The 15768-nt window shown below is 51.5% G+C and overlaps 1 protein-coding gene across 1 annotated transcript; it reads left to right on the top strand.

Annotated features, from left to right (window-relative positions):
- Positions 1–6864: 6864 nt before the first annotated feature.
- FOXQ1 (forkhead box Q1) lies at positions 6865–8031 on the top strand (the record flags this gene model as incomplete). Its single annotated transcript, XM_080709944.1, has 1 exon — positions 6865–8031. One exon carries the CDS (start codon positions 6865–6867, stop codon positions 8029–8031), a length of 1167 nt encoding a protein of 388 aa, XP_080566070.1.
- Positions 8032–15768: the final 7737 nt, after the last annotated feature.

Here is a 15768-nt window from a genome sequence, read left to right as displayed (position 1 = left end):
TGGCTGGGCATGGTGGCACAGGCTTGCAATCCCAATACTTTTGGAGGCTGAGTGAGATAGGTGCATCCCAGGTTCATGGATAGCCTGAGCAACTTAGTGAGACCCTGATTCAAAGTATAAGAATAAAATCAAGCTGGGGGTGTAGATCAGATGTAGGATACCCCAACATTCTATCCCCAGTACAACAAAAATAAAAACTTCTGTATATGTTCCATACAAAAACAATTTTTGTTTTTGGTGGTACTGGGGTTCCTGGAAGCTCTTCTACCTCCGGGCTACACTCCCAGACCTATTTTTACATTTTTATTTGGAAACAGGGTCTCCCAAGCCAGCGCGCGCGGCTGGCTTCGAACCTGCGCGATCCTCCTGTCTCTGCCTCCCAAGCGCGGGGATTACAAGCGTGCACCACCACGCCCGGCAAGAACAATTTTTAAAAATGTTTTCAACCTGAGGTTGGCTGCATTTTCAAATATGGAACCCACAGATAGAGAAGCCAATTATAATTATAATAGAAATAATATGATGTTTTGAATAACTGTATAAAAATCTAAGGAAAAGTGAGAAGTAGGGGTGAGGAAGAAAAAGATGAAACAAGAATGGTCATAAATTGATAGATATGTTGATTTATTGACAAATGATGATCTAGGTGGTGGTTATATGAGACTCTATTCTTCTTCTGTATTCTCTATACTTTTGCATATGCCTGAAGTTTCCCATAATAAAAAGTAGATCAAGGGACAATTGATTGATCTACTGATTAACAGGCATTCTCTTCACAGGGTACCACAATTTTTTCTATGATTTGCTATCATGAGTTTTTAACTCTCTGGGTAACTCAACTCTCAATTTTTGCCTAAATTTTGGATGATAGGTGTCCAAAATTGCCCAGGGGCTTGTGACCTTTTCTTTCTGAAATATAAGTTTTAAATATTGGCCATAAACTGAGAATAAATGGCCCCAGGAAACCTTCACACATCCAGGGACTTTTTTTTTACCTTTTTCATTTGGAAACTTTGCTTGGTCAAGAGGATTTGCCCAAATGGGCTCCCAAAGACAGTCTGAGATGGGCTCTCCATGTATGAAAGGGAATCGAAGAGATAAAGAACACCAAATAGGACTAGAGAAGCTAGTGTTGGAGTCTTAAAAATTCTTACAGTTTAAATTTTTTTTTCAGCTGGGTGTGGTGACACACGCTTGTAGTCCCAGCATATGGGAGGCTGAGACAGGAGGATTGCAGTTCACGGACAGCCTCAGCAACTTAGTGAGGCCCTTTGCAACTCAGTGAGACCCTGTTTCAAAAGAAAGAATAGCCAGGCGTGGTGGCGCACGCTTGTAATCCCCACGGTTGGGAGGCAGAGACAGGAGGATTGCACAGGTTTTAAGCCAGCCACGCTGGCTTAAGAGACCCTGTTTCCAAATAAAATTTAAAATAGGTCTGGGAGTGTAGCCCGGAGGTAGAAGGGCTTCCAGCAACCCCAGTACCACACACAAAAAGAAAGAAAGAAAGAATAAAAAAATAGGGCTGGGGACCTCACTCAGAGGTAGAATCCCCCTGAGTTCCATCCTCAGTACTGCAAAAAAAATTTTTTTTAGATTAAAAATAAAACAAGTAAGGCCCAATAACTTTCCTGGCAGAGCAGAGTATACACCCAAGGACATCTATCTCTGAAGCCTACAGGTATCCAAAGAGTGGTGAAGGCAAATTAAAATCAGTGGGTTAAGCCGGGAGTGGAGCCGTAGTGGAGCACACTTGCAATCCCAGTATTTAGGAGGCTGAGACAGGAGGATTGCAGGTTTGCAGTCAGCCTCAGCAACTTAGTGAGGCCCTCGGCAACTCAGTGAGACAATTGCAAGGGGTGTAGCTCAGAGGTAGAACGCACTTGGGTTCAATCCCTACACACACACACACACACACACACACACACACACACACACCACAAGGGGTGTTTTGCTTGCTTGTAAACCTTTTATACTTCTGTGCTGGGGATCTAGGTTCCATCCCCACGATAGGTTCATGCTAAGCAGGTAATGCACCGCTGATCTATACCCACCACCTTATTCATACATCTTGATATTTCTACCACCAAGAATCCAAACTAGACCTCGTTTGCCACTTGCCCCTCTTTTGCCCACTTTGGACGACGGTATAATAATGGAGCTCTAGACCCCAAGGGTGGGATCAGTTTTTCTATACTCTCTCCTGAAAAACACCAGGAAGCATCTGATTTTTAATTTGTCATGGGAAGTGATGACCTTGAGGTTACAAAGAGAGCTGGGTAATTCATTGCAATGGAAAGCTAACTGTGCCTGGTTCTGTTTTTAATATCCCAAATGTAAAGGACTTTGGGTAAAAGGGAAACTGGACCAAAGCAGAACAATGAGTCCCTCAGATCGGGTCTGAAGGGTGGACTCCATCACCTTAGAATGAAAGCTGTTATCTGATTGTAATAAATCAGCCCAGGGGGGTTCTTTCCATTGGTGATATTTTTACTTGCCGCGATAGAGTGGTTAGGATTTTATCTCTGGTTTACAGAATCTGGCAGCTTTCTCCGCGATCTCTGACCCCTGTTGCGCCATGGTGATCTATTTTGTATCTTTGCATCTTTTCTCCTCCTTTTATCCCTCCCCGATTTATCAGCAGCCACATTCTCTCTTCTCTCCCATCAGGCCTCTGCCATTCCCCCATTCCTAAGACCTACCACCTAGAAATAGGGTTTAATTCTTGACCCAGTAATTCTTTAGTTCAAGGGGCTTCTGAGGGATTGCTAGCTACTTGTAGCTCTCAAAAGCAAACCAAGCATAGCCGTGGGGTTTGTGCCTAGTCAGTGACACTCAGACCCTGGATTCTTTGCTTAAACCATGCCCATGGCCCAGAGGACCAAGGGAGACTGAACAAGCCAAAGGTCAAACAAAAGAGCCCGATCCTATTAAAACAATTTTGGAAAGAACCATAAATAAAGGTGTACACCAATACTATCTATTCTACCTATTCTTATCTGTCTTATCTATTCTACTATTCTTATCCATCTATTCCTGTGCTTGCCCTTCACTGCAAAATTCTCCTGAAGTCTTCAGCAACTCCTCTGCAAACCACTCAACCAGACTATGGGGACACGGGTCAGAATGGAGTGCCAAGGGCTTCTTTTCTTCCCGTGTGTCCTAAGACGAAGATGAAGGATAAAGAAGGAGCTGGGCTTTACCTTTACTGAGGACCCTCTTTACTACCAGCTTCCAAGCCAAGGGACTCCTCCCTTGAAGCACCGCATTTTGCACTGAGACTCTGAAGCCCATTTTCTCTGCTTCAGGCATTCTAACCAGAATCCAGATGTCCACTGGAAGGCTATTTTAGGTTTACTTTCCCTTCGGACCCAGCAGTCTCAGGCACGGCCCCGGAGGAGGTTGACCGTTAAGGTGATGCAGACCTCTCCAGCAATGCTGGGTTAGCGTCATCAGCTGGGTTCTGCCCTTCCCTGTGCACCTGCTCTTCTAGTACATGGGACACGGCATCTGTATTTCCACTGACAGCCCACTTCCAGACTGCCGTTCACCGAAGGCATGTTAGGAATTAAAATCTATCCTTCCAAGATGAGTGTTTAGAAACTAGGGCAAGGAGGCCCTATCAAATTATGGATCGTTTCCATAGTTACTTGAGTTACTTTTTGGTAGATGGATTACCGTCCTCTTCCTAAAACCACTGTAAGGAGGCCAAGAGACTGTGGAAATGTGAACCTGTTCTTCATCATAGTTTAGTCAGTGACCTCTAAGGAGATTAAAGGGCCAGGGGAGAGAGGAGCAAATGGGTCTTTCTTACCTACAAGTTCTTGGTTAGGCTCCACCTTCGGGCATGTATTATTAACCCATCAATAGCATGCTTCCAAAAGACTCGGGATTAAGGAGCCAAAAACCTCCAAGCCTTTCTGGAGAACTTATTAACATAAAATTCCACATGTGATTTTTTTTTTTTTTACAATGTCTGGGCTCCTAAACTGTCCCTGGACTCGAGGATCTTGTTGACAGAGACATAAAGAATGGACGCCCTTCTCTTAATTTCCGCAAAAGGTGAATGATTCCCCAGTTGCAAACAGATGAAGATAATGATATCAACATCAGCTATACCGGGAAGGAACAGTTTCATTTCTGGTTTTAACTGAAGACAAATATAGTATGTCCTCGGCAAATGTTACATTTATATAGCAATCACAGGGGATACAGCCGTGAAAAAAAAAAAAAGACAAAATTGCCCATGAAGAGCCTGTATCCTAGTTTAGGGAATCATTTCCCCCTTTCCATGTGGCCACCTTCCCCTTTCTCCTGCAGCAATCTTCCTTCTCAAAGTCCTCTTCAGTGGCTGAGGGCAGCTCCTCCTGCCCATTCTCAGTTCCAAAGACCATGCCACTGATGAACAGAAAAGGCTCCCGGCTGAGATTATCCCACCCCTAAGCCACTCCCCACTCTCCAAGCTCCAGCCAGCTTCACACAAGTGGCGAGCGGGCTGGGCCCTGGCCCCACCTGAGATCAAGCCAAGGAGCGGGTCAATTGCAACTGGGTAAGAAAAGGGGACTGCGGGTAGGCAGACTCCTTCCCGGACCCTGCTCCCCCGGGGCCTGGAATCTCCCTGGCCTTTGTGAGCCTCACTCCCTCCTGGGACTTATCTCCCTTGTACAATAGGCATGTGCCCTCCTGTCCCTTAGAACCTCAACATTCAAAATGAGAATAACTTTCATTAAGAATGCCTTTTATCCGTGGCCAAATTGATGCCTCAAAATCTGGCTAATATCTTGTCCCAACCCATTCCTCTCCCCAGGTCCAGGGAACCATCAATCCCCAGGGCTAGAGCTAAAAAAAAAAAAAAAAAAAAAAAAAAAGCCCTTCCCCACCCGCCCTGGCCTGCACCGCACCGGTAATAAAAGTCAGTCTAATCTCCAAACCCCCATCAATTCCCTCAACACGAGATAACAGAGCCCTCCGTGGGCCCCGGTCACTTTGCCCACCCCATTCCGAATGCCTTTAGAACTTGTATAAAGATAAGAGAGGACTGTGTACGTTTTCTACACAAATGGTGGAAAGTTAATAAAATAAACATCAAAGATGAGCTCCCACGTCCTCGCGGCCCCGTGGCCGTCTGCAACAAAGACAGGAAACAGGAGGAACTCCGGGCGGCGGGCGGCGGGTTAGAAGTGCACTCTTCCCCGGGCCAGCGCGCCCTTTCCCCGGGCAGTGACTGGGTCGCTGGTGTAGGCGTAGGGGCCCGAGCGGGGCTGGGCGCAAGGGTCCTCCCTTCATGACCGTCTGCCACCGGCGCCACGGAAGCCACAGTAAAAGTCCAAAAAGAAGAGGGCTGGGGAGAAAAGGCGGCGAGCGTGAGGTGCCCCGGCCCGTCCCCGCGGACACGCCCTCCCAGGCGAGCCAAGGAACCGGGGTGAGCCGCGGAGCTCCGCCCGCGTCTGGGGGCGCCAGTGCGGGCAAAGCCTGGCACCCAGCTCCAGACACCGCCAACGGGGGGCGAGGGGGCACGCCGCTGCCTGCCCCGAGAGCCACCAGCCAGGCCCCAAGTAAGACAAAAGAAAATGAAAGCCTTTTGACAAGCGAGGTCCGGGTCACCCACAAAAGCTGCGCGCAACCCCGTGCCCAGAGTTTTACCCACTGAAAGAAGGAGGGAAAGGCAGAAGGCCGCCCTTCCGTGGGAATCACAGGACTGGGCACAGCACGCAGCTCGCTAGAAAAGTCACTGCCGAGCGCGTCCGGGGCAGTTTCTGCTTCTGGGCATCTCTGCGGGGACCCGAGGAGTCGGCTTTCCTAAGAAGGGCGCGGTGTTCAGCCCTCGGAGAAGCAAATGCGCGGAAGGCCATGGGCCTGGGCAGAGTCTCTGCTGCGCCAGCACCCAGCCCTCCCGGGTGCCCCCCACAGTGGGTACCGTAGGGTCCGCTCCCCAATCGCCCGCGGGAGCTCCGGGGCGCAGGGCCCCCGCGGCGGCCACACCTGGGCGCGGAGCCGGCGGGCGGGCGGGCGGGGCCGCGGCTGCACCCCCCCCCCAGCCGCGCGCGCGCTCCCCATTGGCTGGACCGGGAGGGCGGGGCCGGCCAGACCCCAAACAAACAACCTGCCGCCCCGGGCTCCGCGCCGCGCCGCCGCGTGGCCTGGGCCTGGTGCGCTCCCGCGGGGAGCGGCGGCCACCTGGGCCACCTCGCGCCCCCACCCCCGGCCTCGCCGCCCAGGCCCCGCCCTCGCGGAGCCGCCGCGGGGTTATATTGGGCCGGGCCGAAGGTGGAGGCGAGACTCAGCTGCGGACGGCGGGCGCGGACATGCGGCCCCGGAGGCCGGGGGCGGGAAGGCGGCTGCGGGCGCCGCGGCCTCGGGGACTCGGCTGCGCGGCCTCCAGAGGCTGAAGGCACCGGATCCTCCACCCGGGGAGGCGCGCGCGCCGTCCGGCCTCACCCCAGTGCCCCGCTGGACTCCGGCGATCTCCGGGGGACCACCCCTCCGGGACTTCTGAACCCCTAGCGGATGCGAAGGCTGCTCCCCTGGAGCGCGAAACCCTGAACTCTCTCGGGGCGTCGGGCGCCCGAGGTGGAAGCGCAGCCCTCGCAGGGAGCTGCCCCAAGCTGCAATCCTCAAACTCCAGGCAGCCTTCGCCCAGCTCCTCCTCCGCCCCCGTCTAGTCCGCCCAGCCTTCAGCCACCCTCCAAAAAAAACAAATCCAGCGAAAGAGAGGACTCTGGCACAGGACACGGCGTCTCTCGGAGGGGTCGCGGAGAGCTCCGTGGAGACGAAGAAGGAGGGCCAGGGCTCGGGGGCCCCCGCGATCGCGACCCCAGCCCCCCGGGACTGCGCCGAGGACGCGGCGGGCTGCGGGCGCGCGCGGCCATGAAGCTGGAGGTGTTTGCGCCCCGCGCGGCCCACGGGGACAAGCCGGGCAGCGACCTGGAGGGCGCCGGCGGCAGCGACGCGCCGTCCCCGCTGTCTGCGGCCGGCGACGACTCGCTGGGCTCGGACGGGGACTGCGCCGCCAACAGCCCCGCGGCGGCGGAGGCGGCGGCGGGCGGCGGCGGCGGGGGGCGCGGCGCGGGCGCGGAGCCGGGCGCCCAGGACCCCCGGCCCCCGGCCCCGGAGGGCGGCGCGGAGGCGGGCGCGGGCGGGGGCGCGGCGGGGCGCGGCGCGGGGGGCGGCGAGGGCGCGCGCGGCAAGCCGTACACGCGGCGGCCCAAGCCCCCGTACTCCTACATCGCGCTCATCGCCATGGCCATCCGCGACTCGGCGGGCGGGCGCCTGACGCTGGCCGAGATCAACGAGTACCTCATGGGCAAGTTCCCCTTCTTCCGCGGCAGCTACACGGGCTGGCGCAACTCGGTGCGTCACAACCTCTCGCTCAACGACTGCTTCGTCAAGGTGCTGCGCGACCCCTCGCGGCCCTGGGGCAAGGATAACTACTGGATGCTCAACCCCCAGAGCGAGTACACCTTCGCCGACGGGGTCTTCCGCCGCCGCCGCAAGCGGCTCAGCCACCGCGCCGCGCCGCCCGCGCCCGGGGCGCGCCCCGAGGAGACCCCCGCGCCCCCGGCCCGCCCCGAGGGCCGCGCCAGCCCCGCCGCCAAGTTCTCCAGCTCCTTCGCCATCGACAGCATCCTCAGCAAGCCCTTCCGCAGCAGCCGCCGCCGCGCCGGGGACGCGCTGCCCGGGGTGCAGCTGCCCTGGGGCGCCGCGCCGTGCGCCCCGCTGCCCGGGTACCCCGCGCTCCTCCCGGCCGCGCCCGGCGGGGCCCTGCTGCCGCTCTGCGCCTATGGCGCTGGAGAGCCCGCGCTGCTCGGTGCTCCGGGGCCCGAGCCGCAGCCCGCGCCGCCCTCCGCCGCCCCGCACCTCCTGATCGCGCCCCTGGCCGCCGCCGCCGCCCCCGCCAAGCCGTTCCGGGGCCCCGCGGCCGCCGGCGGCGCGCACCTGTACTGCCCCCTGCGGCTGCCCGCGGCGCTGCAGGCGGCCTCGGCCGGCGGCCCCGGCCCGCACCTGCCCTACCCCGCGGAGACGCTCCTGGCCTGAGCCCTGCGCGCGGCCCCTGGGGCGGGGGAGGCCGGCTGGCGGGCTGTGCACTTTGTATCCAGAGGAAAAGAGACTTAAAACAATCTCCAGCAAACGTGCCTTACAGCTACACATTCGACAGAAGGGTCGTCACTTAGTCCAGAATAGTTTTCTTTGCCTTTGAGAACTCTACAGAGGGCCAAAGCAGTTCTGAATTGTTTTCATGTCTTAGCCAAGACTGTCCCCTCTCCCTCATAGAGACTTTTCCTCTCTGGTTGCTCTACCCGGGCTCCTCCTGATCCCCGCTACTTTTATTGCACCTTTCGTTGATTTATCCCCTTTCTCTCCCCTCCCCCCCCCAAAAGCACATCAGGGAACCATTCCGTACCGTAAATGATATGACTACTGTTTGGGGTTTGCTGAACCCCGCTCCTGTCTGTATGTGGGATTCACAGGAGCGTGAGAGATGTCAGAGAATCTTCCGTCTCTATCGACCAATGCTTCACTGTGCCAAACGAGGGGGGAAAAAATGTTGTTGGGTTTTGTAATTAAATTATTTATATATTTTTGAAACCTGAATTGAAAAATGTTGCAGGCAACGGCTACAGCTTTACTCGTGGTTCTCTTAACTGTGGTCCCCTTGGGCAGAGCGATTTCTTTCCTAAAGGAAAAAGTTAACATGTTTGTGGGGTGCCAGGGACCACAGCCACGTAAAAGCGTGTGTGATTTTTATTTTTAATATTATTTTATTTGTATCTGTGTACATATGTGTGTATAAATTTTATGAAACCCAGGCATAGTGCTTATTTTTTAATAAAACTCACAATTGACTTACATTTTGTGGTGATGGATTTGGAGGCAGAGAGTTTTTTTTTTTTTTTACTCTCACCCCCCCCCCTTCAAAATAGGCTTATTCTGAGTCTCAAAAAAACTTCAATCTAGGATCAGATTTTTTTCTGGACTCATTCAATAAAGGTAGAAGCAGCCCACGGGTTTCTGTACCAAAAATTTGCTGTACAAAATCCCAGGATGGGATTAATTCCCATCTTCCACTAATGTGATTTCGTAAGCTTGAGCTCTCTGTAGGTCATAGTCCCTTGAGAGTTATCAGGACAAACGGTGAGATGTTATACCTCTGTCCCCGAGAATCCTTTAGCAGGCAGATTGAGCTTTTAGCACACTCACAGTCAAACTAAGATCTTCAGATAAATTGATTCTGATTGGGGTTGAAGAGGCTGGAAACTGACTCCTGGCTAAGACTGTCCTTACATGCCAAAGAAGTCGTGGGGCAGTTTGAGGAGCGACTTGAAAGTCAGTGTTTGGGTCAAAACCATCCACCCTTTTAGGAATGCAAAAGTTCATTTAGGCGTGACCCCATCCTTGTGTTTTTTTTCCTACTCCCCCTCATTGGTTGAAGCTCTCATTTGGAAAGGTGTGGACACACTTGCTTCCAAGTAAGGTCAAAGGTAACTGGACTCTTCACAATTTCTAGATGGGCTACAGAATTCTAAAGAGTAAAAGCCAACAGGGAGACATTCAGAGACAGGAAACTTGGGCCTCGGTGCCAGCCCTACTATTCCTGGGTAGATCCCATCTTCTCCAAGACAGGAAGATGATGTGGGATCTGTACATGGGATCTGTACATCATGGGGTGAGGCAAGAGAGTGGATCTGATCTGAAGGTGCCCCTCTTTGGGTAGAAAGGTCAGAGGGGAGGAAAAGCCCGGGGCCAAAGTCGAGCTAACAAGTCTTGACCCATTTGGGTTATACCTACTTAGTAGTCATAAAGAGTGATAATAACAGGGTTGAATTATGACAAAAGGGCAGACATTTGCACCCACAAGGCCGATAATTAGACCGGAAAATAAAACTAAAACAGACCAGCAACTAGGGGAAGGGACAACAGGTTCATTGGGTTGAAAGTATCCCGCTCAACAGTTTAAACAACGAGCTTCGGGAAGTGAGCGGCCTCGGGCACACCAGAGCTGCCCACCTCAGATTCCTGCTGACCCACTGTCCCTCCTCCGCTCTGGGCACTGTCTCCACAGGCAGCTCTGCCTGCTTCCCATCTCTGTGGTAGAGCCACTGTGGTCTTTGCGTGTGTGTGTGTGTGTGTGTGTGTGTGTGTGTGTGTGTACAATGTTGGGGATGGAACCCAGGGGCATTCTTCCTCTGAGCTACACCCCAGCCCTATTTTTTATTCTTTATTTTGAAACAGGGTCTCACTAAGTAGTTGAGTCATTTTCACGCCCATACTTAAAGACCGGCCTGCAAATGAGAGGATAAAATGCTGCTCCACTCTGGCTTCTCTTTGGATGGTAGAAATCTTTTACCTTTAATCAACGTCGCTGCTTTATTTATGTGGAAGAAAAGCAATGTAAAAGGAAGCAGGGGGAAGGTGATGTTTTTTTAAAATCACCACCTTTTTCACTTCGACAAAAAAAAAAGTGGGGGGGGGGGGGGCAGGTCCAGGACACTGTGGCTCCTCTCCTCACTCACAGCCTGGGAATTTAGTTTCTCCTGGAGGGGCGGGGTGGCTTTTGGCTCCGGCCATGCTGGAATTCCGCAGAGGCCCAAACAATGCAACAGAGACAGTGGTCTTCAGAGCTGAGGCTCCATCTTCCTGGCAGGACCCTGGTCTCTGGCAGTAGTCTCAACAGGATGAAGTCCCGTAGCCCTGTACAGACAGCCCTTGTCCATGCAGAAATCCAGATTCCTGGAGGGTGTGTCGGGGCAATCAGGACTCTCCAGGTGAACCTGGGCTCACCCATGAGGACCCTGGGCCAAGTGTGGGATCCACCCCTTCCCATCCTCCAGCTCCCTGCCTGACCTCTCTCCAGCAGGCCCCTAGGGAGGCGGCCCAGCTGTGCAAACACCAAACTTCAGGGCACAGAAGCTGACCCCCAGGGCTGCCTCAATGAGGGACTTCGGGGCAGGGGTGAGATGTCTATTTGGTTTGGGAACCCCCCCCCACCCCGACACACAGGAGACCTGCCTGGAGCAAGGGCTTTGGGCCGAGGACTGAGTGGGTTGGCTTCACAGAACCCATGGGCCTCCTACCAGCCCAGCCAACCAGCAACCAGGCCCTCTAAGGCCACTTTTGCCTGAACTCCCTAGAAAGACCTTCCAGGCAGGATGGTTTGGCCTTTGGATTATTCAGATGATTGTCTCAATTCACTTGTATTCCAATGGACAGCAGATTTCCCAAACTGGTAAATGGTTCCTTTCATTATTAAGAACATAATCCCCGTCCTTCCCCCACACTAAAAAAAAAAAAAAAAATGTCCTTTTCTAAAAGAGGTCATATCTACTCCTTGTCTGAGAACTGAAAACAGGCTTCTTGGACCCCGGCGCTGCTATATTTATTATGATTGCTCAGGTCACCCACAAATGGGGCCCGCACAAGTCCTTCTACAGAGAGCAGCAAGCAACCTTCTGCAGAGAGGAGAGCCTGCTAGGAATGGGTGTGGCCCAGGAGCCCCTCCTCTCTGGGGACAAGCAGGGACTGGCGGGCACTCCCCAGTAGATCCTGTTCCTATTTTCCCACACCAATCTCCAAACAACAAAAATGGCCTCTTGTTTACACTAAAAAGTAGAACTTCTTACACAATAATTCACGTTTCTTCTTTATTTTCTTAAAAAAATCCAGTTCCATGCACAGATGCATGGAATTCAAATGGCATTCTTAGGTATTGGCAGACTGTGTTGGCATCCAAAAAAAATGAGGATTTTGCTCCTCCGTGACGGTTTGAGTTTTTTAATTCTTTTGACCACAATAGCTGAGCTTTGCCTCAGTTCTAGAAATTAGACCCCAGTGACTCCTTAGCAAATATTTTCTACTTTCCAACACCACAAGATTTCTCTCTGAAGTAACAGACTTTATAGTTTCTAATGAGAGACTATTAAACTTTTGTTAGGCCTTAACAACATAATTTGTTAATTCTTAATGTTGTCAACAAATGGCCCTAAGAAGTATCTTCCAAAAAGATCATGATCAAAAACATGACACTGTAACTCTCCCCAGATCCGAGGACCTCTTTCAAATTGGCAGAGACTCTGGTGTCATGAAAGGCTGACGATTGTACGCGTGTCGGCTGTATCTGTTTGGCATTATTAAGATGGATGGGTGATCAGAAGCAAATGTCGTTCCTATCATTTGCCAACTAATACACAGCCTGGGAAGAGAACCGTGTTGACCTTCATTTTTGGTGAACTACGACCAAACATAAACATTCACATAAGACCACATTTCCCTAATCCCTCCTGGGCCTCTCTGCCTCTCTTTTCAGGAATGGTTTAACTCGGAGGACTGGCCGTCACTGAGCTGTCCCATCACATCTGTGGGAGACGCCAACTAATATACAGATTAAACATCCCTGACGTGTACGTGTTGTTTCTGATCGCCAATTTCTAACCGTTCAGGAAAGCTAGAAAAATTTCGCAACCTCTGGCTGGCTCTGCCCACTGTAGTTAAAGGTCGGGTAATGCTCAATATCCGAAAAGTGGTTCATTCAAGAAAGAATTTGGAGCCAGGCTCGGTGGTGCACACCCATCATCCTAGTACTTGGAAGGCTGAGACAAGAGAATCAAAGGTTTGGGGCTAGTTCCAGCAACTAAGAGAGACCATTTCCAAAAAAATAAAATAGAAAGGGCTTGAGGGTGTAGCTTATAGGTAGAATTTCCCTGGGTTCAATCCCCAGTATGAGAAAGAAGGACAAAAGAGAGGAGGAAGGAAAGATAGAAAGGAAAGGAGGAAGGAAGAGAAAGAAGAAAGGAACAAATGAACGAATAAAGGAAGAAACAAAGGGAGAAAGGAACTCAGAATGGGAACTCTCAGGAGACCTGAGTCTACAGTCCAGCTGTTTCTCACAGGGCCGGGTGGTCTCGGGGAGGCAGTCATTCCTGAAATCCTCAGCAAAACAAGAGCTGGACCAGATGATAACACTCACGCTTCTCCTCATGGTTCGTATCCAGGAGAGCTCTCAGATAATGTCAAAGATGATGTGTTAATGAGTATTTGTGTTCCACTTCCCTACGCCCAATCAACTTGGGATTGAGTGTGCATTTCAGGAATAAGTTTCATTATAGCATCCTTCAACATGGTCGACACTCTCCCAGACCGGCAACATACATGGGAGATCATTAGCACAGGGGACACCTACAACTTGTCATTCTAAAATTCACAGTGCGGCCGGACGTGGTGACGCACGCTTGTAATCCCTGTGCTTGGGAGGCGGAGACAGGAGGATCGCGCAGGTTCGAAGCCAGCCGCAGGCACTGGCTTAGGAGACCCTGTTTCCAAATAAAAATGTAAAAATAGGTCTGGGAGTGTAGCCCGGAGGTAAAAGGGCTTCCAGGAACCCCAGTACCACACACACAAAAAAATTCACAGCGTGAATTTTCACAAACATTTTCTTCTGGGATAGTCTCAATAACTTAAGTCTCTCCCAAGGATCCTAGCCTTAGGATCAGAAATAAAACACTAGCATGTTTATTTCACAGTTGGGGCCCAAGACTGAGTGACACTAGCCCACTTTCAACAGACTTCCTCATCAACAAGTTATCTAAGGTTGCTTCCCTGACTCCCAGGCCAGAGGGTCAAGCTCTGAGTTGAGTGGATCTGATCAGTCTGTTGTTGGTTTATTTAAGAGACAATTCTCAGGATAGCAGAGTTGATATAATCTAAAAATGAAAGCCGGGCATGATGGTGCATGCTTATAATCCCAGCATTGGGGAGGTTGAGACAGGAGGATTGTGGTTCGCGGACAGCCTCAGCTACTTAGTGAGACCCTTTGCAACTCAGTGAAACCCTATTTCAAAATAAAGAATAAAAAATAGAGCTGCGGGTGTTTCTCTGAGGTAGAATGCCCCTTCATTCCATCCTTAGAACTGCAAAAAGAAAAATGAATATTTTCTAATTTTCTAATAACAGCTTAAGTGAAAAGAAATAAGCTAGGTGTGGTGGCACATAATCTCAGTACTTGGGAGGCTGAGACAGGAGGATTACAAGTGTGAGGGCAGCGAGCATGTGTGGTGACTTAGCAAAACCCTGTTTCAAAATAAAATAAAATAAAGCTGGGTATGGTGATGCATGCTTATAATACCAGTGTTTGGGAGGCCGAGACAGGAGGATTGCAGGTTAGAAGACAGCTTCAGCAAGTAGTGAGATGCTCATCAACCTAGTGAGATCCTGTTTCGGAATAAAATACAGCTGGGGATGTAGATAGGAGGGAGAATGCCCCAGGATTCAATCCTCAGCACCACAGAAAAACTAATAATATAACAACATAAAATACAGCAGGAGTGTAGCTCAGAGGTAGAATGCACCTGGATTCAATCCTCAGTAACACACACACACACACACACACACACACACACACACACACACACCCCACAATTGGAACTAGTCAGGTGAGTGTTTGGGAGAAAGGTAAACTTCTTAATACCTCTCAGACATCCACAGCAGCACCTCTTCCCACCCTGGGCAAAGCTCTCCGTGGCACTGGTGCCCCCCACATTTCACTGTTGGAATCGAATCGTGTCAACAGACATGCTCTAAATGGAGCACCACGTCTTCTTCAGTGGCGTGTTGGCTAAGAAAAGACCAAGGGGAGCAGAGCAGACAGCCCACGGGGAAGGAACAACATTTCTACAGCTCTCCTTCCTGAACCCTGACCGTCTTCATAACATAGCTCCTGGAAGATGCTGCCAATTTCAAAGACCTGGGTCAACGCCCAGAGCCCTGCAAGGAAGGGTCCCCCCAAAAAAGACCTGAGATTGAGCTAGCAGGACAATGGAGCACCCCCACAGGATCAAACACCTTCACCCCACCCTCACCAGCTTTCAGTAACCAACCCCATACGGAAGAGATGGCGTTAATACAACCCCCTGCTTCCTGACCCCTGCCTGCACCTCGAGTCTGCAATCGTGGGTGTCAGAAAGCCTGGAAGATGTTGAGCAAACCAGACACTTTTGACCCCTTGCAGAAGTTACACATAGTTAGCAGCCCGAGACAGAAGAGTTATTAGTTCTATTTATTAGATGAACCCCTTTTGAGTAATAGCCTCGGGGGGCATTTGTAAGTGCAATTAAAAAAAGAACTCATCGTGGTGCTGTGTACGATGACGTGGCTTATTCTAGGTTTTAGCTCAAGCTGACCCACAAGCCCAAGTCGGGCCTCTCTCTAGATTCCAGAGGACAAAAGCCTCGTTCCTTCTCCACTCTGGCGTGTGGCTCCAGCATCTGCTTTACAGGTACTTGTTGGACATATTCAGGAGTTTGAGGCAGTAAAGTCATATCAGCAAATTTAGATCTAATAATGATACACCCAAAACCATGTATTGTCACCCCAGCATTACTTGTGAGAGGAGCCAGGCCTGGGGCCCCAAGTGCCCTCTCTCAGTTGTGTCCCCGAGAAAACTGAAGGCTGAATCTTTCAACTAACAAATCAAGCCCCAGAAACTGATCTTGCCTGATGGGCACCGTTCATGAGTCACAGGAAATGAAAACCAGCCTATCTTTTAGTCACCATTGATTGAGTAGACTCCAGAGCCAGCCCACAGCCAGGCCGAGGGCTGGCTGCTTACACAGTGATTCACGGAGGGGCCCAAGCGCCCGGCCAGATAAGAGCTTTCCCTCCGCTTTTCTATTTGTCTCTTGGTCCCTGATCCCACCTCCGCCTCCTGCCCATGATCGCCTGAAATGTCGCCGTTCGCGTTGTCTATTGAGCTGGGTAATTTTGAAATTGACATCAGTTGTA

This window comes from Muscardinus avellanarius, assembly GCF_963383645.1.
Source record: "Muscardinus avellanarius genome assembly, chromosome: 14".
NCBI lineage: Eukaryota > Metazoa > Chordata > Mammalia > Rodentia > Gliridae > Muscardinus > Muscardinus avellanarius.
Note: the sequence above shows the minus strand (reverse complement) of the source record. Positions and strands in the feature narration are given on the sequence as shown.